Here is a 25,000-nt window from a genome sequence, read left to right as displayed (position 1 = left end):
TTACAAGCATCTGTGTTCAAGTACCGTTCCTGTTACAGAACATCTATTTGGAGACGAGCTGTGAAAACAGCTAAAAGAGATGGCAGAAGCTAATCGGGTAAGCAGCAAAGTTGGAACCAACAACAAATCCCGGCCACAAAGAAGTGGCTACAACTTACATCAACACAGTGGCACCAGAAGCAAGGATTTTGGCTATAAAAGCAACAGAAATTTCCGTGCAAAGCGTTTAAACTGGCCAAGGCCCTCCTCTCAAAACAATGAAAAGAGGAAAGGAGAGGGGCACAAGGGAAACAGTGAACCAGCCACATGTTGAGCAGGCTCCAGCCCCTAAATGAGGTATGGAGTAATATCATAAAGTCACAACCTATTGAAGCAGGAAGGCTGAAAAAAGATTGATGAATGGAAGAAATAAACTTCCGATTACACATTTTAGATCATGTACAACACTGCCACATTGAGTTCACTGACGACATGGTCCCAACACAGAGCTATACTCCCAGGGGGATTAGGCTTAATTCCCAAGAAACTGAAGTCATTAACAGTGAGCTTAACAAGCTTTTGGTGAAGGGAGTAATTATGCCTTCCAAACATGAAACAGGAGATTTTATCTCTACAATCTTTGTTCGCCCTAAGAAATTGGGCTGAAATACCGACTCGTAATACCCTACTATCATTTTAAAATGGAAACTCTGGAAACAGCAATTAAGCTTGTCATCCCAGGCTGTTTCATGGCTTCAGTTGATTTAAGGTATACATATTATTCCATCCCCATTGCCAAAGAACACCAAAATACCTAAAGTTTTTGTGGCAAGAAAAATTGTTTCAGTACACCTGTTTACCAAATGATCTTGCAAGTACCCCTAGGTTATTTACTAAACTTCTTAAACCCGTCTATTCAACGCTTAGGCAGCTAGGGTATTTTTCATCAGCATATATTGGTGGTTCTTACCTGCAGGGTGACACCTTTGCAGACTGCATGCATGATGTCTGTACCACCCTCTACTTTCTTCAACGACTAGGCTTTGTTGTACATGAAGAAAAATCAGTACTCATACCAACACAGATAGATAGATAGATAGATAGACCGTTTATTTCAAAAACACTTTGCAGTCGAAAGACTGAATTACGTGAATATTTACACAATTATATATGCATTAAATATAAAAATAAATATTATAAATAAGACAAAAGTTGGAATAAAAATGAGTCCGTAAAAACTATGTACAGTGACTAATGATAAAACTATCTCGGTATCTTTTGGTTTTGCAAAAGGGCACAACAAACTTGCGATTGGATCTGAGATGATAATTCCGAAGAGAACGAGCCGGTAAAAGGTGACTTAGTTTGTGGTCACCCTGCTCAATGTTGCTGAATAGTTCCTTGCACAATTGACTTCTTCTGTCATATAAAGATGGAAGGCCGGCTTTAACTAGGCCTTCACTGTAACTACAGGCAGGAAAAATTATGCGCAATGCGCGACGCTGAATGCGCTCAATTTCATCCGAAAGATATAATGGTAGATTACAATGAAATACCTGGCACGCATATTCTAAGACTGATCTAATAACGCTGCAGTAGAACAAAACAAGGTCGCTGGGGGCTATTCCCGCGCACTTAAGTTGTCTTAAGAGATAAAGTCTCTTGGCAGCTTTGGTTGTTATTGAGTCAATATGCGCAGACCATTTAAGATCACTACTTATTGTTACGCCAAGAACTTTAGCTGAGGAGACCGTTTCAAACTCGACCCCTTCGATGGACACCCCAGGGAAACTAGGGGGAGTGCGCTTAAAGCACGTACGGATCTCCTTGCACTTCGCAGGATTCAGCTGCAGATGGTTTTCTTGAGACCAATCATGAATGCAGTCGGCCCCTTGTTGTTATGTGCTGAGCTTGGAGGCAGGAACAACTTCCGAGACCGTTGTGTCATCGGCGAATTTCCACATGAGGAACTCCTCGGGGAGACGGAGATCGTTAATCATCGCTAGAAATAGCCATGGACCTAAACGGGTCCCCTGTGGCACTCCAGCAGGAACGTCCAACCAATCAGAGAACACTCCACTTAGTTTAACCCTTTGCTGTCTGTTCCTTAAGAAATCAATAACCCAGTTCACTACACAAGAACTTACTTTCCTGGGTTTCTTGATCAATTCAATCACCATGGCACAAAAACATTGTGTCAGTCACATATAAGCCACCCAGAAATTGCACAATCAGAGCACGTGCGGAACTGATTGGCGTTGTAGTTTATAGTTTTCCTGCTGTGGAGCATGGACCACTGTATTACAGATCTTTAGAACTTCACAAGTGCCAAACACTTCAGACACTACTCAGCCAGTACTGTTCTTGACAATGACTGTGTTACAGACCTTCAATGGTGGGTTGCACATATTGATTCAGCCAGCTGCCCTATCTCCCATGGCAATCCAGGAATTATCCTCCAATCAGATGCTTCCCTTCAAGGGTGGGGAGGTGTCAGGGCAGATCTTTCCACAGGTGGGAGATGGAATCCAGATGAAAACAGTCTGCATATCAATTACTTAGAATTGCGGACAGCTTTTTATGTCTTACGTAAATAACATGGGAGGCACTAAGTCACAACAGTGTAATGAAATTGCCATGAAAATGTGGTTGTGGTGTATCGAGAGAAAAATTTTTAGCTGAGTTCAAATCATTTGCCTGGAATAAGGAATGTCACAGCTGATAAAAATTCTAGAGAATTCATTATGACCAAACAGAGTGGATGCTTTGTTCATCCGTTTTTAAAGACCTTACACATGTACATATCCCGGGAAACCCTTGAATTGATCTTTTTGCCTCCCGGCTGAACACACGGTGTAATTTGTATGTTTCTTGGCACCCAGATCCATAAGCACTGTATGTAGATGCTTTCTCAGTGAAATGAAAGACTTACAATTTTATGCCTTTCACCTGTTAGCTTAATTAATCGCTGCCTGCAGAAAATTCAAGAAGACGAAGCGGAGGGGATGTTAGTTGTCCCAAACTGGACCACTCAGCCTTGGTACCCCCCGGCTCATGAGGAAGCTGATAAGGAATCCTCTCTTACTACCTCAGGAGGACAATCTACTGACATTGCCAGGGACAATGACACTGCATCCCCCTCAGAAAAATATAGGCATATAGCATGTCTATTATAAGGAACTCCCTCCAAAAAAGAAGGTTTTCTCGATCTGCAGCCGATGTCATCATGTCATCCTGGAGACCGAAGTCCTAAGCACAGTACAACACATATATCAGGCGCTGGGGTTTGTTCTGTGGTGAGAGGAAGGCTGATCCAGTTTCACCACCTAGAGAACTTGGTGTAGAGTTTCTTACGGATTTGTATGGAAAGCGGTTAGGTTACAGTGCCATTAACACTGTCAGGTGTGTTTTGTCTGCAGTAATATCTCCTGAGGACAACGTTTTCTTTGGGGAAAACCTCTATGTTAAGAGATTCATGAAGGGTGTATTTCAAACACGCCCAGTTCACTTCCACGGTACAGTCAAGTCTGGGATGTCACCTTAGTTCTTAATTATCCTTGTTCTATGCCGCCAGTGCAGGATGTATCTTTAAAGAACCTTACTCATATGTTTGTCATGCTTATTGCGTTGGTCACTGCACAACGAGTGCAGACCATTCACCAGTTGGATACTAACCACATGATCAAAGAATCTTCCGGGTATACTTTTGTTCTGGATGGACATGTAAAGCAAAGCAAACCAGATTTTCACAACCCTGTTATCAAGCTGACAAAATACACTGAAGACAGCAAACTGTGTGTTAGGTCAGTGTGTACAGAGTAACTGCATCGAACCAAGGATCTTCGGGGAAATGAAGCAAAACTTTTAATAATTCATACAAAGCCCCACAGAGCAGCCAGCAGAGACAGTCTTAATCGTTGGATTAAGACAGTTATGAGGAATTCTAATATAGATGTTGAAATATGTAAGCCGCACAGTACACGTGCCGCCGCTACCTCTGCAGCCAAACGTAACAATGTATCGCTTCAGGACATTGTGAAAACAGCAGGTTGGAAGTCAGGGTGTACTTTTGCTAAATATTATGAAAAACAGGTTATAACATCTGAATCAGTTTTTACTAAAAGTGTTCTAGACGCCAACTAAAGTATGTTTTGGATCATTGGACACCTTGTTGAGAACTTGAAGCTGGAAACTTGAAGAAACTTGAGAAAACTTGAAGCTGAAAAAACTTAAACTTCGGCGTTGACTTGCTTCGCTTATGTCAACAAAAAACAACGTAAGTTACTTGCTTGCGAAGAAATGTCGTGATTACTGTCGCGTGAAAGAGCTGCATCATATCTACAAATATGGCATAATTCTAGCTCGCGCATCCTGCTAAAGGCTCTTTACGCTCCCTTGTGGGACTTTGGGGGAAGATGATGGAAAGACTCGAAAGGTAACTGAAATACCGGCTTAATATTCTAAAACGGAAAACGGCAAGCAAAAAGGCTTCTTATGATAAATCACTTAACGGTCGTTACAATAGTAAGTTTCCATTGCCATTCAATTTTCCTCAGTAGTTCTACAAAGTTGGGCGTTTGTCAGTTTGCATTTTTCCTTCTTTATATGGAATAGAATCTGTTCATTCGGGGAAGTAAGTTTTAAGTTGCTCACATTATTGAACCATTTCACAATATCGTTGTAGAATGAGGACGTAGTAGAACAGTCCAAAAATGTATGAAGTATAGAGTCTTGACTTGAGCATAGATGCGCAGTATGATCTTGTTACACATCTTTCTCACGGGCGCATTAACGGCACTATTTACCATGAACAGTTGCATTGATACATTGAGGCACAAGACATTGTCAAACCCGCAGACCAGTGGGACATTTTGTCTAAAAAGAACGTATTCAAGCGACCTAGTTCTCCAAGAAGAGCCTCCAACACGTGTAACGGAGGTAGTATCTTCCATTTCAGTCGTAATGTTTTGAAAATTCTACAATTGGACTAGCCTAAAGGCTTGACCAATTCTGACATGTCTCAACAGATCGCCCCTACCATTAATTCGTATGTTTTTCGCAAGATCGTACCATTTTCTATAAAAATTCCCACACTGAAAGTTTTTCACAGGAAAATGTCATTAAAATCGAGGAATGGACTTTTTATGTCCGAGGATACCACCTTGTTTACTCTTAGACTGAATTCCGTGATTCGGTTCATATTGTAAATAATAGCGTATCGCATTTTCTCAATAAGCTAAACAACGCAAGAATAAGCAAAAGAGAAAGGAGATGAGGAACTGCCGACACTTTTTCAATGACAATCAAGTCTCGTGACGTCACCTGGTCCATGCCCATGCTTGACGATACTTTAACCGCCGTCGCTTGAAAGACGACGACTTTTGGTGGATCGATTTTACACTGTCTCAAATGAAGTACGTCGTAAGTTGTGCTTTCCTTTTTCTAGTGCTCCTCTTTTTATCGATTTATACGGGAAACGTCTAGTTATTTACGGTCTTCCCTCGGTGATTGCAAATGATGTATTAAGTAACAAATCTAAGAAGACAAAGAAGTTGAAAAAGAAGCCCACTGGATAAGTCTCAATCATGATACGCGAAGCGCTTGATTCATGCAATGTAATTAGGGTTAGGTGTTGCTTAATTAAGCAAGGGTAACGACGACAGCTACAAAAATTAACGTTACTCAAAAACATAACTTCGCGTTGTTACAGAGATTTAGGATCGGTTTACGGCAAACGGCAAACGTAGGAGTGAGATCTTAGTTTTGTTCAAAAATGGAAGAAACTTGCCTGTCTGTTACAGGTATCACAAAGATGAAATGGTATATGAAATGAATCATATATGAACTGCGGGTATGAAATCAACTGAAGCTGTGATCTTCGCAGTTATGAACGCAATTTTTACAACAGCGTAGAGAAGCCTGAAAAATTCAGGACTTCAACGGGGTTTGAACCCGTGACCTCGCGATTCCGGTGCGACGCTCTAACCAACTGAGCTATGCAGCCACTGCAGCCACTGTCAGTGGCTGCATAGCTCAGTTGGTTTCTCTACGCAATTGTAAAAATTGCGTTCATAACTGCGAAGAAAGTTGATAATTTGTCGTCTGGCGTTCATGTTCTCCGCATAACTTGATATTCACTTTTGAAGTTTCACATTGGTAGGACGTTGACGGCATGAATGTAAAACGCACGTGCACGTTAACGTTCTTGGCGTCCACATTCTTGACATCGTCCCTTATGACGCAGATTTGACAATTGTAAGCTTTTGTTCAAAATCTCTATCAGTAATTCCACTTTTCTTTCTAACGCTGCCCTTAATACAAATCTTTTCCACTGACCTTCGCAAAAAACAAATAATCGGGCATACCATAAGCACAGGACGTTCTCACACGCGAGACAAGCAAGGAAAATCAAGCAATACGCAAGCGTAGTAATGTCGGAGAAGATCTAGTAAGATTTAATATGGCGTGCGAATCGTCGTGCTTGTGCTTATGCTAACTCGCGGCGGTTTCCACTGGTGAAACAAGCACGAGCACAAAAAAAGGAAGCTTTCCTTTTCTTGTGCTTGTGATTATGCTCGTGTTTATGCTTATTTTACGCCCGTTCCCACACGATTTTTCTTATGCTTCATGCTTGTGCTTGTGCTTTTGCAACACGATCTATTCCTCAAGGATTTATTTATTGTTCATTGTCATTTTGCTCCAAATGAAGTAATATCCTTCATTTAGATTACTCTGTCCCAGGACTTGTGGTAGCAGATAAAAAGAAAAAAGGTAAAAGTGGTCCCTGGGCAGGACTTGAACCTCGGAGAACCCACTTTTAAGGTACTATTTTTATTCACTTGGCCACTAAAGATCAACTGACTGCTTAGTGTACCGATTATTTACCAAAACTAATTAGTATAGATATAAAATTATTGCTTAATAATGGTTAAGTTTAAAGCTTGATTTTAAATTGGTTAGCTTTCTCTTGAAGTTTGATGAACGAAATTTTTCACTGTGTAAGCTGGCTTCTTTGCAGGTGTTAATACACGTTTACAGCGGCATTTTGAAGAAAAAAATATTGACATTGAAAAAAATGACATCCTCGCAGTTAGTGAAGTGGTAGTCTAGTGGTTAAGTGAACGGGTTCAGTATTAATCAAATGTTTCCAGGTTCGAGTCCTGCGTATCCAGTTATTGGGGTTCGGTTAAAAAAAAAAAAAGTTCATTTCCCAGGATCCCTATCAAGCTTTCAGTGTCCAAAATGAACGATAATACTTCACTTGGAGCAAATTGACAATTAATGAAGAATAATCCGCCAACTGAAGGAGAGACCTGGTTGGCTTTTGCTTGTGCTTATCGCAAAAATGGGAACCAGGCTTTCCTCTACACTAGCATCCAGTTCTCTGCAATCATAAAATAACAAACTGAATGTCGCTCTTTTTTTCAATGCACCGACCTCAGAAAGACAAACAGTCACGTCAAATGGGAACGAGTGAACATTCCTGATGAACTCAAGCCCTCTGTGTTGGGCAGGCAGCAGTCTAAACTTCGAGCAATCAATGCCCAGACAGGAGCGACAGCGATTATCAAGGATGGAGAAGTTTACATAATTGCGGGTAATGAAGAACAGAGGAAGTTGGTTAAAAAGAAAATAGGATTGAGAGTGGTACGTAGACTTAATTTTTGTTGATGAGAAATTATAATTTTCATTGATTATTCGGATACCTTAATTGATTTGATTCTTGTCTGTTATTGATTCAGCTCGATGCAAGACAAAGAAGCCAGGAAAAAAACTCAAGCGAAATTCGCCGCTACATTGATGGGAGCCATCTTCCCGGTGACTGTAAACTGGCATATGTTAAAAACAATTTAGTACCAACTAGGGAATATGACCCACAGGTACCTAATATAAATCACTCTTTCTTCCATTTCATTTTTTGGTACTTGCTTTGTCTATCAATATCGTTTACTTGTTCAAAAGAATTCTCCTGCCATAACACCAATAAACAATTACACCTGGACGAAACTGAAAATGCTTATTTCCCAAAAGCAAATAATTTAAATCTGAGAGCGGTTCTTCATTAATAAATCAGTTTCAGTGTCTCTTTATCTCACCTTTTTTAGGTATATCTTTCACTTTTTTTATTCCTTGGTGCTATAATAATCAGTTGAAAATAGAAATAGCCTGGCTTCAGCATACATTAATGTTTAATTCTAAAAATAGGCGCTTTGACCAATGTTTACTGCTAAGTGAAAAAAAAAAGTGCTTAAATTGTTCCATGTTTTCACGGTTGCGATCTCCATCATTATCAGTGACCATTCACATACAGTGTGTAACTTCCACGAGAGAACAAATAACTCCAGCATAAATTGCAAGGTTTAACAAACTTTGTTAAAGTAGACGGAAAAGCAGTTAAAACTAAAATACAAGCAAACAAAGAGCATTGCTAAGCGAACCAATTTTGAGACGGAAAAGCGATAGAAAGCAACACTTTACATTTGCTTCGGAGCTGGGACTAAGAAAGACACATAAGATTACAACGAAGACTGCATTGAAAGCGTCGAAGAAGAAGAATCAGAACTGCCCTTGGCGAATAATTTTGAACTGCTTTTAAGCGAACTCACCAAAAAACTCAAAATGACTTATAAACTGGTCTTAAATATTTGCAAGTGAAAACTAGTAGATTATACTAAATCAGTTAGCTGACATCTAGAAACACATTCCGCACGCACAGCAAACTAACGCTAAACATTCCTTACAAAAAATAAAGCGGACACTAATAATGAAGAGGTGTTTAGTTCTTTACACAGTGCATTATTAAAAGACAGCTTTCGGCGAAAAAAAAATACTGAAAAGCTGTTTTCTGGAAGGATCTCGTTACAGATAAACTCACTAGGAGTGTGTTGGTTGGGCACAGTGATTCTCCGCAGTTAAGCAACCTCCCCATAGTCCCTACCAATTTCTCAATTCAAAATGAAGACTTCCTCAGTTAAAGGAATTCTTTCATCTCGCACGTTTGTCATTGTTTTGTCTAGGAATATGAATATGTGAGTTCCAAAAGACACTCTAAATACCAGTCACATCTAGTGGAGGACGTCTTGTCTGCACTTCACAAGGTAAAAGAAACAGAAACGCACCCAAAAGCTGACATGTGGTGTCAATTTGGGACGGCAGTCATCCGAGGTCCTGAGGAAGGTAAAATATTTTCTTTCATAACAGAGCTTTTGATCTTTTGATGAACTTTTGATGAAAAATTGAGTTGAAAAAATCACTGAAACAAACTCGGTGCAACTTTGATTTCGATGACTATTTTCAAATTCACGTGAACATCACATTGCGGATTTATTCTATCGGCAAAAAAAATGTGAAAAATGCTTGAGATGAGAAAAAGGGCACAACAGGACGTTTCCGAGTTGCTGGACTGTTAGATAAAAGGTTTTGCCGTTTTCAGAGCCAGATATCACAAGTATCAAGTTTACTCTTTGTAATTTTGTCTTAGATGAAGAGCATTTCCAAAGAACTTTACGTGGCATTTTCTGAGAATGATAAAGACAGTAATGAATATGACGACGCTCAACACCTTTGGCCTTAGCCATTCGTTTGAAAGCAAATCACGAGTGCTCCCTCACCGATATAGCCAGCCACAAAAAAGTAATAAATTATGATAATTAACAATTATTCCATGAGATGGAAAATAGACAAAGAGGCGTAGCGCCGAGTTGGCTATATTCAATAAGCGCAAATGGAATAATTGCTAATTATGCCATATTTTGTCATTATTTTTTTGTGGCAACTTTCTGGCCATATCGGTGAGGGAACACTCGTGACTTGCTTTTAAATGAATGGCTGAGGCAAAAGGCATTGGCCGCCGTCATATTCATTACTGTCTTTACCATTCTCCATGTAAAGTTCTTTAGAAATGCTCTTCATCTAAGACAAAATTACAAGGAGTAAACTTGACAACACTTGACGCAATCAGATTCCACATTACGTCATACCGTTTATCACCTGATGACAGAAATTGATTGAACCAATCAGAAAGGTAGAACCGCAATATCCGAGGTCAAAAATGTAATAAAATATTTTATTATTCATTCAAAATATTTCCCTGTTTCTGATTGGTTAAGACAACACGCATAATTCACCATAACCAGCTGCTGTTGATCAAATTTGGAAAGAATTTGTCGTATTGAACTGATGACGTCAACTGCGCAGCCCGCTGCAGATTATTCAACCGATGACGTCAAAATGACGTCAAAAGTGCAGCCCGCTACAGATCATTGAACCGTTGACCGAGAAAACCTGGGGACGAGGTTGTGTTATTTTTGGTGAGCAGAAAAACAAAGAGCAAAATGGCTGCGAGTAGGTTTACAAGTTTGAGCGAAGAAATTATTACCCAGTTACTTAATCTTTTGAATAAATAATAAAGCAATTATTGAATTCGACTTTCATAGGATATGAAGAATTCTGCAGATCTCGGAGGGTGTTATCCATCTCGGCTTTCGGCCTTGGTGGATAACACCCTCCTTGATCTGCAGAATTCTTCATATCCTACTTAGCCTCATTCAATAATTTGCTAAATAATAAATGGTACAGCATCACAGGACCACAACTATCAACTATCCTATCTTAAAACTACTTGATTCGTTTTGCATTCAAATCGAGAATAACTTGCAGAAATCTTGAACAAACCACATTTTCGTTTCGAACTTCCAACGTTGAATTGATTATCATGACAGTCTATTTTACCGTGGTCCCATTTGAATTCTTCAGTGTTGATTGCCATTACGGGATAATTGGAACTTTTATGAAACTGCTAGAGTTCGACAGTGATGGCTTCCAGAAATGTGCACGTGCCTTTACAGAGGTAATTGATGTGTAGAAACTACAAAATCCAAGCTACAACATGTTGCAAAAACAGTGGAGACACTTCACCTTCTTGGGGCGTTATTAATTTCCCTACTATCTCTCACACTGCAGCCCCCCTTCCCCCCTTATCAGTGTTGCTAGCAAGACAAAAAAATGTTGGAAACTTAAGTAGTCAACGTTGAAAGGGGGAGAGGGGAGAGGAAGTGGGAAAGGTTTAAATTCTAGATACGGCGGGCATTGGAAGCTAGAAAAGGTGTTTTTTAATGGAAGTGTCTCAACAATTTTGCAACTTGTTGTACCATAGCTCAAATTTGCACTACGCTGGACTATACAAGAGGGAACCTGTAACTTGAACGATGATTGTTAAATGACGTCACAGTTGGAAGACTGCGCTAATCAATTCAGCGATGCAAGTTTGAAATGATTATTTCGGTTAATTCGAGGTTATGGATGTTCTCCACGAGTTCATTAAGGTCCCATCTACACTAATGCTGTTTTGTTTGCGAGAGATACATCTTGTGTTACGTTTACGTGATCCACATCACCAAAACATCCACACGAATAGACTGAGGTGGGTCCAGGGGTTAGGGTTAGGGACATCATGATGACTTTATGGGAAAAGAACATCCTAAATCTTGACTTTAATGGTATTTCCCTTCAAGCCTGCTTTCTGGCAAAGTGAAACATGTTCTCTTCATTTCTGGAATACTTAAGGCCCCAGCTTTAAGGTTACTAATTATCGATCAGGTGTCCGTGGTTCAAAAGACGGATAACGCTATCCACCGGATAACTCATTATTCATTCGTTATTGGATAGCGGAATTGGTTTCGCTATGATTTATTAGCTGGATAGTGATTTATCCGGCGGATAAGGCTATCGGAGAACGCTACAGGGGCCAGGTGACCAATCGTTGCTTGTGTTTGTTGGTTTTGTTTCCTATGGGAACCAGGTTGTTAAAATGAAAACAGCGATCACTTTTCACGATCGTGATGACGAGTCTGGCCTCGACCCCAGCTCTATGTCTTTCCAGGATACTTCAGTTTTTTCCCTTTCCTAAATACTATAGGTTGAGTCGAATTAATCTTATTTGGAGTCATTTACATCCTCCCTGGTCCTTCCTTTACCACCATTTTTGTACCACTCACAGAACCTTTGGCTCTACTCGAATCCTGAGTCACTAAAAGTGTATCAAAATGTGTATGAATTAATCTTATTTGGAGTCATTTACATCCTCCCTGGTCCTTCCTTTACCACCATTTTTGTACCACTCACAGAACCTTTGGCTCTACTCGAATCCTGAGTCACTAAAAGTGTATCAAAATGTGTATTGTTCCTAGAGAACTTGGATGACAGAGAATGGTCCTTCGATCAAGTAAATGAGAAGCTGCAGCTGACAGACAGAAAAACTAGCTGGAAAATGTCTTACAGGGAAGGGGTGGACCTTGATGCACGAACGTTTAGGGAGAATGATTTCACCGAGAATATGCCATATTTAGCAAGATATGAATTTACGTATCTTACCCCATGTCACAATTTTCTGCGGTGTAAGGTAAGGACTTAATTAAATATTGATCTCTTCCCTGCCATAGACGTATATTTTTGTCCAGCGATGTGCGACGTAAACGACCCGAGACGTAGGCGTCCGGAAATAAAAGAACGGCAGCATTTCTAGTTCCTTTGGGTTGTTGGTCGGGTTTTTAATTATAATTCTACTGATAATGATAGTTATATATATTTTTTATGCATATTCTGAGGTGATTTACGGTAAAATGTGGTTAGGTGCTCCAGGCGGCCTCCATTAGCCATTAACAATTCCCCCCAACTCACCCATCCAAGGCATTAATTGCATCTACTAGACCACCCTACCAGGAATTGCATCTTCTTTTTGTCAGACTTGTCTTTGTGACTGAAGAGCTTGTAGGTTCTACAAAGTTCTACAGGTTGTAAGAAGCTATAACAATGTAGTTTGGTGAGAGAGGGCCTGCCGTTTACTGTCTGTGACGTTACAGAAATTTCAGAAAGGGCGTAAGCAGTCCTGGGAAAACCCAGGCCTCCGTTGAAGCCTTGATGTTTTAGGGCTTCGGTTCTTTATAACCAATGAAGATGCGTTGACCTTTCCATCTGTAAGTCGCTACGAATCCTCAGTTTAAATTAGAAAAACTACAGCTTTAAATGTTTATCATTCTAATAACATTCTTATTCTTATATACAGGTTTGGATTTCTCACGGTGATGGACAAGATATCGTAAAAACTCCTTTTAGTGATGAAAAGAACCTCTTAGAAGAGATACACTTTACAGATGAAACGACAAGATCACGGTGTCGAGGGTGGCTGGTCATAAAACAAAGGAAATGTTTGGATGTGGACATACTGTTCCCTGGATGCAAATATAATTGCATCAGGTTCGGCATTCGTGGACGAGCAGGTCTGATTCTGATGTGAAGTGTCGTTATTTGTTACTGTATTGTTTTGTTTTGAATTTAATTTGGCCGAGCTCAGACTTCGGAAGATAATTCCGAATGTCAAGGCAAGGGATTTACATCACTTTATGCTAAAAGCATTTTCCTACTGCATTTGCCATCGTTGACACTATGAATGTATGAAAATTGTGCTTCCTTCTGGCTATCGTCAGTACTCCGATATATGTTTTTCTCTGAACTTAAAATTCGCCTTCGTGAAAATCCAACCACTCCAAATTCGAATATTTTGATCTGGGAACAAGGATACGTAATATATGTAACGCCAAACACTCTTTATCTCATCTCAGATAGCGATCTGGCCATGGCCACGGAGTATGTACCCAATGAACAGGTTAGACATGCTTTAGCAAGATACCTATCTCAGTTGACTTTAGTCGATGAAACTGGATCAGGAATACTTCAGCTTCCAGAGAACATTCCCGAGGGGTTCCATTTAACTCACAAGAGGCTGTGTGAAAGAACTCTGTTCAAAACAAAATCAGGATTTGCCATCATCCTTTCCAAAGAACGAGAGTGGCGCAATGTTACGGAACGAGAAGGAAACAGGGAAGTCGTAAGTACTTTTCCTAGCTGAGATGAAAAATGGGCTGTGAATCAGTCACTATTCTGGAAAGACAATGTTTAGGATTGGAATTCTCGGCCCTTGTTGCTAGTTTATTTCTTCCGAGCGAATTATCAGTATGATATTCAACTGCGCCACTGCGGAGATCTTGCTATTTTTGTTGGACAGTCTGGCATAGTTATTCTTCACTGGAACATTAGAACGTACGACCTCTACTTCAATATGGTAATTTCTTTCTTTTAATAGCTTTCCATTTTTTCGTAGACATGTTTTTTAAAATATATGTTTCCCTCATTTTGAAGCTCTGCGCCTCGATTAACCCTCGTGTTTCTCTCTTGCTCTCTAAACTCCATTTCGGTATCCAAGGCAAGTTTGGCCTAAACCAACTAAAGTGAATTTTTTACCTCTTGAGGAACAAAAAAAAACTTCTTTTCTCTCTCTCTTCCTATACAAGAACAAGCTTACGCAAACAATAAGCTCCTAGCAGAATCCATAAGGATGCAGTACCACCACGTAAATTTATAGATAAAATACCAAGATAAAAACAGCTAAACCTTTTGGGTTTTTTTTATTTACCCTCGTAGACTAAGCTTCACATTAATTGCGAAGAGTGGGAAAGATTACTCGGCAGTGGGACCTGGCAACCAGAACTCATCGTAAGGAGAATACCTGACCTGCTGGCTTTAGTGAAGGATGTCCATGCTTTGATCAAAATTAATATGCAAGAAACTGGTTTGCCATCAACAAGTAAGTTTTGTTCGAAGTAATCACTAGACGGTAATAATTGGTAACATCAAAATTGAATAACGATTAATATATTAATTTAGGATTGGAGGATCGGACAGGTTTTCAACACCGCATGCATGTGCATATCTTTTATCTTTTGAAGTTCTGAGTCTATCCCAACAAGGTGTTCACCCAACTGACAACATTCTTAAAAGAACTCAAGGAATTCCTTTCCAAAGCAAAAATTGACTCAACGTGCCCTGTTCGACACTGAGTTGTTAGTTGTTCTTGTGATCTTTGTGAAATACTAGATCAAATGCTCGAGAGTGATATGTTGTTATGGCTTTTGCAGTTCCTCCTGAGATTCTTGCTCGGGGTCCGTTAGCTTTGAAATCCTACGAAAAGGCTCTAGCTGATGGAGAAACGTGTGTCAAGACAGTTCCAATAATGCTTATTGGACAAGATAGAGCGGGAAAGACCAGCTTAAAGAAGTCGCTAAAAGGGGTGAGGTTTGATCCAGAGGAAGACAGCACCGTGGGAATAGATGTAGATCCTTCTCATTTTGAAGTGACTACTGAGACGTGGAGAACAGGAACGGCAGGTGCCGAGCAGGATACTGATGCGGCAATTTCTTTTGATCACCACGCTGCAAGGTGGATTGTGAACAACATAAAGGGAGGGAATAAAACCCCATTAATTGAACCAAGCGCGTCAGAAATTAAAACTAGCAGTGATAACGACGAAACTGAAATAAGCAGACAGATTTTTACCTCTGAGACAGAACGAGATACCAACAGCTATGAAACACCCATCGAACCAGCAGCTTTTCTCAACGAAAAAGAGTTCAACATCTCTTCCTTCCCTGTAGAACACAATCCAAAAGTCTTATCTGATTTTACCCGTAATATTCCAGAGGAAATAGCATTTGAAACTGAAAAATTACTTAAAGGTAATTGGGAGGACAATAGAGAAAATATTTATTCAACTTTGTGGGATTTCGCCGGGCAGTCAGTTTACTATGTCACTCATCCACTTTTTCTAACAGCACGAGCAATCTACTGTTTAGTCTATGATCTCAGCTTAAATCCAAATGAACTGGCCAAGCCCCTGGTAAAACAAGGCGTATACAAAAAATACCAGGACACCTTCAATCTAAAAACTAATTTAGATTATCTGGATTTCTGGATGAGATCTGTGGCGTCTGTAGCCAAATGTGCCCGCGACCACAAGAACACTGCTACGATTACGTCTGAAGAAGGATTGTTGCCACAAAAGCTCCCTCCTGTATTTTTAGTGTGCACTCATGCCGATACACCTTACGATAAAAATCGCAGTCCTCAAGAGATAGCCTATGAAATCCTAGGCTGTCTAAAAAGCAAGCCTTACGGAATCCACTTGCTTGATGTGTTCGTTGTGGATAACAGGAAATCGGGTACTGCGTGTGAATGCTCAGAGGTTATACGGCTACGACAACACGTTCTGGCTGTTGCAGAACAACTACCTTACGTTAACGAAGCCATTCCGATCAAATGGTTAAAATTTGAGAAGGTTATTACAACATTGAAGAAGAAGGGAAACAAGTGCATTTGCTTCGAAGACGCTAAAGGCATTGCATCAAAGGTTTGCGACGTAACAGAAGAGAGCGATATTAAAACATTATTGGACTACTGGCATGACCTAAGAAATATCATTCATTTTGATGACTCCCCAGAGTTGAATAAATTGGTTGTCCTGGATCCCCAGTGGCTCATTGACGTGTTTAAGAAAGTAATAACTGTGCAACCGGCTTATCAACTTACAGAGAAAAAACTACTAGACAAATGGAATAAGCTCGAGGCACATGGGCTTTTGGATGAAAAGCTTTTGGTGCACATGTGGACACCTTTATCCAATGAAAAAGAAACTTACCAAAGTCTCATTGCAATCATGGAGAAATTTAGTTTGATGTGTCCCTGGCCACTGGATGCTTCAGGAAACAAGAGCTACCTTGTACCATCTATGTTAAAGTCACACCCGCCGAGGGAGATTATTGAGCTGGTTGCGTCTTCAGAAGTGCCATCTCTGTTTCTGAGATTTGAAGATGGTCATATCCCCCCGGGTTTATTTCCCCGATTGGTCTTGGAGATATTTCTGTGGGGTAAAAAAGAAAAGTTTTGGAAACCAGCAAAGCTTCAGTTGTTTTGCAACTTTGCAAGATATTTTACCTCCACCGACAACGACTGTTCCGTCATCTTTCTCTGCCACTCTTCTTTCGTTGAGATTGTTGTTCACAATGCGAATACTAGCCTTCATTCCGATGAGGGTTTGTTCTCCAAGATGAGCTTTTCTCCAAATTTCCAACTTGACACCATTGACGTGACCTGTACGCGTGCTGTTTGTAGTCAAGTGTGCTTAACGCTAGAGTGTATGCGCCAAGAGTTTTGCTGGCTTAAGAATATGAGATATGAATTGAGTATAATTTGTCCAGTCTGCTGTTATAGAGGTGGTGTCAATTATTGCCCGGCTCATGGCAAACAAGGATGCAAAGAGGAGGAATGCTTACACTTCTGGTCAATTTCTACATTGCGCTCAGCCAAGAATGCCAAATTCTGCACAAGATCTGCGTCCGCCAAAAACACCAGAGTGCCAGTGTCACAATTTTCACTTTGGTTTCCTCCATTGAATCATAAGGTAAATGTACGGGAAATACTGTCTAAATTTGAAAGCTACTTTCCTCGCAACTGCCTGCACAAGAAAATCTTTACATCATACTAGTATGACTTTCGATCCGGTAGGACTTCATCCCGGTCTCTCTTGTGACTTCCTTCGTTTATGTAACATTGGTATGATTCATCATATCTTGAAAAGAACCTCGATCCTGTACAAAAGTACCGGACTCAAAAGAGACCGGTATGTCTCATGCTGATACGAGATTTTGCGCCGTCACCGTGTTCACAAATGCATAACAATGAAAGAGTGAACCGGGATGAAGTTGTTCTGGAATGAAAATTGTATCCCTGCCATGCAAGCATTCCCCAAGTTGCTTATTAGGTCGCTACACTGATCGGTTCATCTGTCATTTAAACGAGGTAAAAAGTTATGCATTTTCTCTTGAGAAATGATAAATCGAAAATACCCGGGGGTTTTACAGTTTCATGCACCATTTGTGTTTCACAATTGAGCTGCTTTTTTATTAAATTAGCTTTTGGGCTGTATTGCTTGGCAAATCATCCTCTTTCACAAAACGCTACGAAAAACAATTGGCAAAAATGTAATAGTTGATGAACTCGGAACCTCCGCATCCTTGAGTTTGGAGCCCCAACTACTTGGCCACGCTGCCAATCGTTGCTACTTATGGTATAGGTTAAAACAATAACAATGGGTTGGTGCATTTCTAAATCCCTGAACCCCATGGCCTAAATCGCGTTAAAGAGGTATTATCATGCAAAGTTTGGTCAAAACAGTACTGGGAAACGTCTGAATTGGTACTTTAGCTCCCAAGTACAACATCCCTGACAACCCACTGAGAAGATATGACAAAGAGGCTATTCGTATTTAATTTTTGGTGACTTTCTGAGGACATCATCTCCAAACTGACCAGTTTTTTCAAGTTTCAATCCATTTCCATTCTCTTCATCCTTGGTCGCAAACATTAAAGAATAGCTTCAGTGTATTTCAGTGGTTATTGGTGACAAAACAACAGCATTATTTTTTGGACTTCATTGATGCAAAGACGTCTTTAGTGTTTTTAAGTTTGACTAAAGTAGCGTGACACTACCCCTTTAAGCCTGCGACTAAACACGGAGAGGCTAGAGAGAAATGTAAAGGCCTATAAGCTTAAACGGAAGCGAGGATAATTTCCATTAGATGAACATACAACGAATTCATTTCTAAAAGTTGACGTCGTAATCACAACGACGATATGTTCCCTTTTCAACATGATTTTATGTAAAATATGGACCACATGATCCATGTAAATGCCTAAATTTAACCATCTGTAACCGAAATTCATCACATGATTTTCGGTTACAAAATGGCAAACTCTTCAAGTGTTAAGAAAAAACGTCTACCTCTTGAAGGGCTTCGAGTGGGTTGTAATGCAGAGCGTCAAGGAAAAGGATGCAATTGTTCATTATTAACTGCAAAGGAAATTCTTCCAGGCGACGCCATGATGTCTTAAAAACAAAAAGTTTTCGGGTAACCCCGGTGCCTGAGGAAGGGGCTCAAATGTGCGCGACTTCTCGCCATATTAGAGAGCACCACCGAAGAAAGCGCCTGACATTGTTACGGTTGTTTTCATTTAGGTATTACAGCCAGGAATTGATGACAGCTACAAAAGTTTTACTTCCTCTGGTGGAGGTGAATTAACCTTCTATTGTTTAAAAATTTTAGATTTAGTGAAGGCAGCGCCAAATTTAAGACCTTTTTAGAAAGTTTACCTGAAAATACTTGAAATACCCTTTAGGCAATGATTCGGGAAACTGGGTGATTCCGTGGCAAAACATTTTAAGGGATGGGTTTTTCGAGGTTTCTTTCGTATGAAAATTCTAAATAGCACGTAAGATCGAGATTCTTAATATATATCAGTATTTAGTATATACCAAAACAGTGGTAGCGTTGAAGGCGCGCTCTGATTGGCTGCTCAAACTCCGGAAATGTGACCTCGGGGCAACTTGCGATGGATTTGGACCTGAAAATATTGCACTGTGCATCCTGTTCTGCGCATAACAGCAAAATTGGCAACATTTCAAAAATAGCTCGCTAGAAAGAAGAATGGTCCGTTTCAGAGCACAGCAGTAAAGAGCAGAAAGGAAAACGTTTTAGACTCTCGAAAAAGAAAGTCGAGTTTCCTTACTGATGCTTAAGTGTCATTTACAGTCTGAGATTGAATTCAAAGTGAAACTGCGCTCTCGGGGAGGCGTGTTGTCGAGCTCGGTTTGCTTTCTAAGGAGCTTACCGATGGTTGCAAGTATGGTTGAAGTCCTCTGCAGTTGTCGAACTGTTGAAAAGATACTTTATCTGGACTTGGCATCTCTCTCTATATTACCTGCAGAGAAGATAATTGTGGTGAAATTAATGTGTCACACCAGCAAAGTTCACCGAGTAAATGACCGCTGGAGACCGGTGTCTCCTTAACAAAGTTGGCGACCTATCTTTTTGGCATAATTTTATTCTCTTAAACCTCCTCTTTGTGTTGTAAAACTTTAAAAGAAAATTAAGTCAAGGGAAAAAGTTACAGGGAAAAAACGTATTCGTAGTCATCACTCGTGAACACGAAAATTGTCTCTTCGAGATCACACACCCGAGGAATATTTGTGGTCAGTGCCTTTTTATGACGTGTTCCTGTGCAATAAAACAAAGATTAATTGATTCCTTTTGAAAAGTACAATACACCTGTTTTGTTATTTCGAGAATTACGTCAAAGCTGTGCTTCCTGTTCCTGCCAAACGTAGCGTGAACCGATGGGCCGAACTTGTTCTTGATAGATTAAGTCGCAATGATTAAATGAGTAACTTGAGCAATTACCTAAGTTGGTAAGAGTTAGTCTGTGTCAAGATTACATCAACACTGAGAAAACTATGACTCATTAGTGTAAGCATTTGACTGGACATTAATATTTTTTTTGGCATGCAAATATTGCGCTGTTGTCATTTGTTTGTACTCTTGACCTTTAGGGCTCAGTTTAGATTAAAGTTTCCGAGTCAAACGAGGGTTTCGTCAGTAGAGTCTCTATGTGTGGCCCTGAATTCTGTAATTTAACCCTACTAGCGACGTTTTTTTCAAGTAATTATGTGTTTTGTTTATATCATGCAATAGATGCCGTAAGCATGATGAAAAGAAACGTATAATACCGTTGTATACTAAAACTAGTATTCACCTTAATGTCGGTGGCTACCACCTCCAATTCGGTGAATAGTTGCTAATTATTTTGATGTTTTCTTTCTTAAAAGCCATTTCGAATGACATGCCCTTTTCCATAGGTAATATGTCTCAAGTTATTTTTAGATCGACTCCCACGCTGTACAGATCCCAAGGGGATTAGGCAACAGCCAATCACATGACGGGAATGTGCTCTCTGAGAGTGGGCTATCCACGCGGAACACATTCGGGCCATGTGGTTGGCTGTTGCCTAATCTCCTTGGGATCTGTACGGCGAGGAAGTCGATCTAGGAATAACTTGAGACATATTACCTATGGAAAAAGGGCATGTATGAGGGATTCCCTCTCTCCCCCTTTATTTTCTTTTGATACAATACAGTTTATTAAACTTATATTGCGCAATTATCAATACTAGCAATTTTCAATTGCGCATTACAATATTGATTAAATTATATAAATATGCAATAACGAAAGGTATATAAGGAAAGAAACTTTATTTAAGTGTCTAGTCTTCTAACGCTGTAGAGCACTAATCGGGGACACTGTAAATTGAAATTAACAAGTTAACACAAATCAAATCAAATTTTGGTTTTTGAGCAGAAGGGAAAACCGGAGTACCCGGAGAAAAACCTCTCGGTGCAGAGTAGAGAACCAATAACCTCAACCCACATATGACGCCGAGTCTGGGAATCGAACCCGAGCCACATTGGTGGGAGGCGAGTGCTCTCACCACTGCGCCATCCCTGCACCCAATAATAATCTAATTGCAACAAATAAATGATAATCAAAATCAAAAAGCTAAAATGAATCACACTTAATAGTAACCATTCTAAAATTAAAAGCTATCTGAAATAACAATGTCTCAATAGCCTTCTTGAAACAACCTAAAGATTTTATATTCCATATGTGTTCCAGAAGGCTGTTCCACAGCTTATGGGCTGCCACGTGAAAGGAGCAGTCACCCAGTGTTGCTGATGATCTTTTTGAAGAATTACACTATTACTAGATCTTAGATTGTATCTACCACTTCTCCTTACTGACATAAGGTCACTTATATAGAACGGAGCGTGACCATGTATTGCTTTCAAAATGATTAATAAAACTTTAAAATGTATACGTTGCGTTACCAGCAGCCAATGTAATGATCTAAGAAGAGGCCTTACCTTGGTGCTTAAAAATGATGAAGCACTCCCAGGGGGAGGGGGAAGGGGTCCATGTTCCCTTGCTTCCTTTAAAAATTTTCTTGTGTTCCCTTGTTTCCGAAATTGCTTCCAAACTTGTTCTCAGCTTTTTCATCCCTAAATGGTTTATGTTCCCTTGTTCCCTAGGATATTTTGTGTTTGTTCCCCAGTTCAAATTAGCCATGTTCCCTTGTTCCCCAAAACCCCTGGGAGGGCCTCAATGATCTATAAGATATCTGAATATTCGCTAGGATATGAAGACAAGGCACTCGCTTTTCCTGACAAGCTCCGGGAGTCTCTCGCTTCCCAGTCATGTGACCCTCAACAAATTGTGAGTCTGTTTAAAGAGAAACAACTGCTGATGGAAGCCTCTTGGGAACAACGAGATCCTCAAACTATGAAGTGGATCCGATTCTTGTCCAGAGAAGCTAACTTAGCGAAGAGATCTGACGTTGTCCAATACTTACGGAGCATTTCACCGGAAGGAACTGTTGGTGAGCAAAGCATGGTCTGTCTATGCAATACCAGGGAGTTTAAGAAACGACAACGCCCAAAAGCAGTAATATTATTGGTTAAAAGAGCAAAAAATGATCGTGCGGCACGCATCTTTGTACATTTCTCTCCCGTACTCGTCAAAACAACGAGGTTGACTAGCAATAGAGTTATTTTCATAGAGTTATCACATTAGAGTTAAAGTTAAGTTTCCAAAATCCTGAATTCAAGATTTTGGAAGGCTTAAATCCTGAATTCAGAAATACAGGAAGTATCCTAAACATGCATAAAAGCTAACCTTAGGCCTAAGGTTAGCTTTTATGAATGTTGGCTGAGGATTTTGGAAACTTAAATCTAACTCTACGACATAACTCTATGAAAATAACTCTAAGAATAGCTGTCCCCCAAAACAACAACGTAAAATGGCCAATTTTCAGGTTTTGACGACAACGTGGAAAAACAACAGTGAATCTTTCCTTCTCTCTATTTGCTTCAAATCCGTACATACGTCTCTGGTTGCCCATATTGTATAACATAAACAAGATGGAAACATCGTGAAACACTTAGAATAGCTTGAAGTGACGTTTTGGTCGCTTTAGCCGTCGTGGTTTCATAAACTCCCTACTGTTGATGATTTTCCAGCCAACTTTAGTTTCGAAAAAAACCTTTCATGTTATTAATTCACGTGACTTTTTTTGCGTTTTACTCAAATGAGAATTTAACGGCCTGATATTAGAAATAAAGTAACATATATACGGCTTTTCAGTGTGAAACACAACGTCAGTATATCACTTATATATTAATAACAATACAATGAAGTCAACCACATATTTAATTAAGGTTATAAATTTGAAAACTCTCCATAACATTCGCCCCATCATCGGAGACTCATCGCGAAAGAGTGGCGAATGTAACAGTCTTTGGTGAAAGATGTGTTGTCCACTTCATATTTGACACGAACAGGTGTTGATGCTTTCTTGTTTTACCTTGGTCGTAGAAAAAGGCTGAGCCAGCTCGCGACCTGTCCCATAATTTCTAGCGAGGTGAAAGAAATTAAACGTTTCCATCGAGGCTTCCTAGGCCTTATCCGGCCAGGGTTCCGTTTCCCGAGAGCTACCATCCACCTGCTTTGGTAAGCTGGTCTTTAATCACAATTTTAATATAACGAACAGCAAAATGACTGTGAAGTATAGTGACTTAAAATCTCTTCCTTTTTGAGATGCAGAGGAATCGCCCGATGTAAAGGAATCCGGAATCCAGGATCCATTTTGGTGGAACCTATGAGTTTGGAATCCGGAATCCACGACTCGGATCTTGGAGCCAATATTCGGAATCCGGAATCCCATGGGCTGGGATCTGGAATCCGAGGGCCACCTGGATTCCTGTATATAGGCGAGAGGAAGTTGTGGCAACCGAAGAAGGGCCGGAAAGTTTCGGGACTTTCGAGAAACGGGCCTTTTTGGATTGTTATCTGCCATGTTCTGCAGTTCACAATGACCCCATTTACATTTTTTGAACAATGTTTTCATTGTGGCAGGTCCCCTTTTGCCAGAAAAGCTTGATGTGAGAGGAATCCCATTCCAACAGGGAAGGCAGCTCACTATCGCATTAAGTGGTGAGACATATCTACTAGCTATCTCTGTTCATTCCGGTTAGTGGTGTGCGGTTGCAGACAGTAGTATGCGTTTTTCCGTCAAATTACTCAATAGGACAATCATTTACAACGATGCATCGGTGAAGGCAATAGTTCATATCGTCATTTGGACAAGGTGTCGTGCTAAAGCCTCATCAAGTTTTCCTTGACAAGTTTTCCTTGGCAGTGTAAATGGAAAAATATGACAAGTTTTTCCTTTACAAGTGTCCTTGTTCAAAAGCTAGCATGCTTGTTTTTGAACAAGGACACTTTTCACGGAAAAACTTGTCAGGGAGAACTTGCTAGTGTGTACAGTCGGCAAGTTTCCCTTGACAAGTGGACTTGTCAAGGAAAACTTGCTAGTGTAAATGCATTTAATGAGGCTTAATACAATAAAATGAAAAATGCTTCATCGAGAAATTTGTGAAACGTCTTTTTTCTAAATGTCTACTTTCACCAACCGCAATGCCACTCATTTTTTTGCAACTCATCTCCTCTTGGAACTGTATTATGCTATTTACCATCACCTGGGCAAAATTGTTAACTTTTTGGTTGTCTACAAAATTCACTTGAGCCGCCGCTTTAGCGCAGGGCAAACTACAAACTTCCGGTGGTTTTGCTCTCTCAGTTCAAGACTTCTTCTCTTTATGCCCAAGTAGAAGATTAAAGATCCTGGTTGCGTGAATTTCGTCAAGAGAAAACGAGGGAAGCAGAACACACCCACCATACATGGGCCTCTGTAAATGATATTTTTCTAAAATGTATATTTAACCCATGGTCATGGTGCGTGGCTATTCTGAGGAAGACAGCTCATTGAAACGTTATGGCTGCGCGTCCATGGCACGAGACCAAATAACTTTATCAATGGGCATGGAGATATATTCTCTCCCCTCATCCTCTCTTTATTTCTTTTATACTCCTTCAAGGGTTCCCGTGAACAAAATGAAAAATAATACTTCCAAAATAACCAGATTACTCATGTTCACAAACTGACCGATTTGATCGCAGAGGGTTGGATCTAGCGGAAAATAACGTTATTCACTTGCTAGCTTGAAATTTCAGCTTGTAAATGCAGCTTATTATATATGCAAAACGCTAGTTTGTAAGACTGAAAGCCCGACACACCCGTGCTACTAAGTCAGCCGCGTATATGTTGTCAGTAAAACCACTTTCAGGTGGAATCCGTTTTGACCTACAATCGGCGACAGAATTAGTCGAGGCAGTTGACAACAGAGC

General features: G+C 40.1%; 1 protein-coding gene across 1 annotated transcript in view; it reads left to right on the top strand.

The window, feature by feature from the left end:
• The first annotated feature begins 112 nt into the window (after window positions 1-112).
• The window catches only part of LOC137984450 (uncharacterized), a 33,160-nt gene continuing 8,272 nt past the window's right edge, over window positions 113-25,000 (top strand). Inside the window, exons 1-12 of the mRNA XM_068831624.1 lie at window positions 113-336; window positions 7,422-7,626; window positions 7,722-7,859; window positions 8,997-9,156; window positions 12,168-12,379; window positions 13,043-13,256; window positions 13,599-13,864; window positions 14,458-14,620; window positions 14,952-17,269; window positions 18,883-18,937; window positions 21,891-22,133; window positions 23,669-23,746. Of these exons, the coding sequence (XP_068687725.1) occupies window positions 332-336; window positions 7,422-7,626; window positions 7,722-7,859; window positions 8,997-9,156; window positions 12,168-12,379; window positions 13,043-13,256; window positions 13,599-13,864; window positions 14,458-14,620; window positions 14,952-17,269; window positions 18,883-18,937; window positions 21,891-22,133; window positions 23,669-23,746 (4,057 nt within the window). The 5' untranslated portion in view covers window positions 113-331. The remainder of the gene's footprint in view (window positions 337-7,421; window positions 7,627-7,721; window positions 7,860-8,996; window positions 9,157-12,167; window positions 12,380-13,042; window positions 13,257-13,598; window positions 13,865-14,457; window positions 14,621-14,951; window positions 17,270-18,882; window positions 18,938-21,890; window positions 22,134-23,668; window positions 23,747-25,000) is intronic.

The sequence above is a fragment of the Montipora foliosa genome, chromosome 14 (genome assembly GCF_036669935.1).
Source record: "Montipora foliosa isolate CH-2021 chromosome 14, ASM3666993v2, whole genome shotgun sequence".
NCBI lineage: Eukaryota > Metazoa > Cnidaria > Anthozoa > Scleractinia > Acroporidae > Montipora > Montipora foliosa.
The sequence above is the reverse complement of the archived record's forward strand: the minus strand, read 5'-3'. Positions and strand labels throughout refer to the sequence as shown.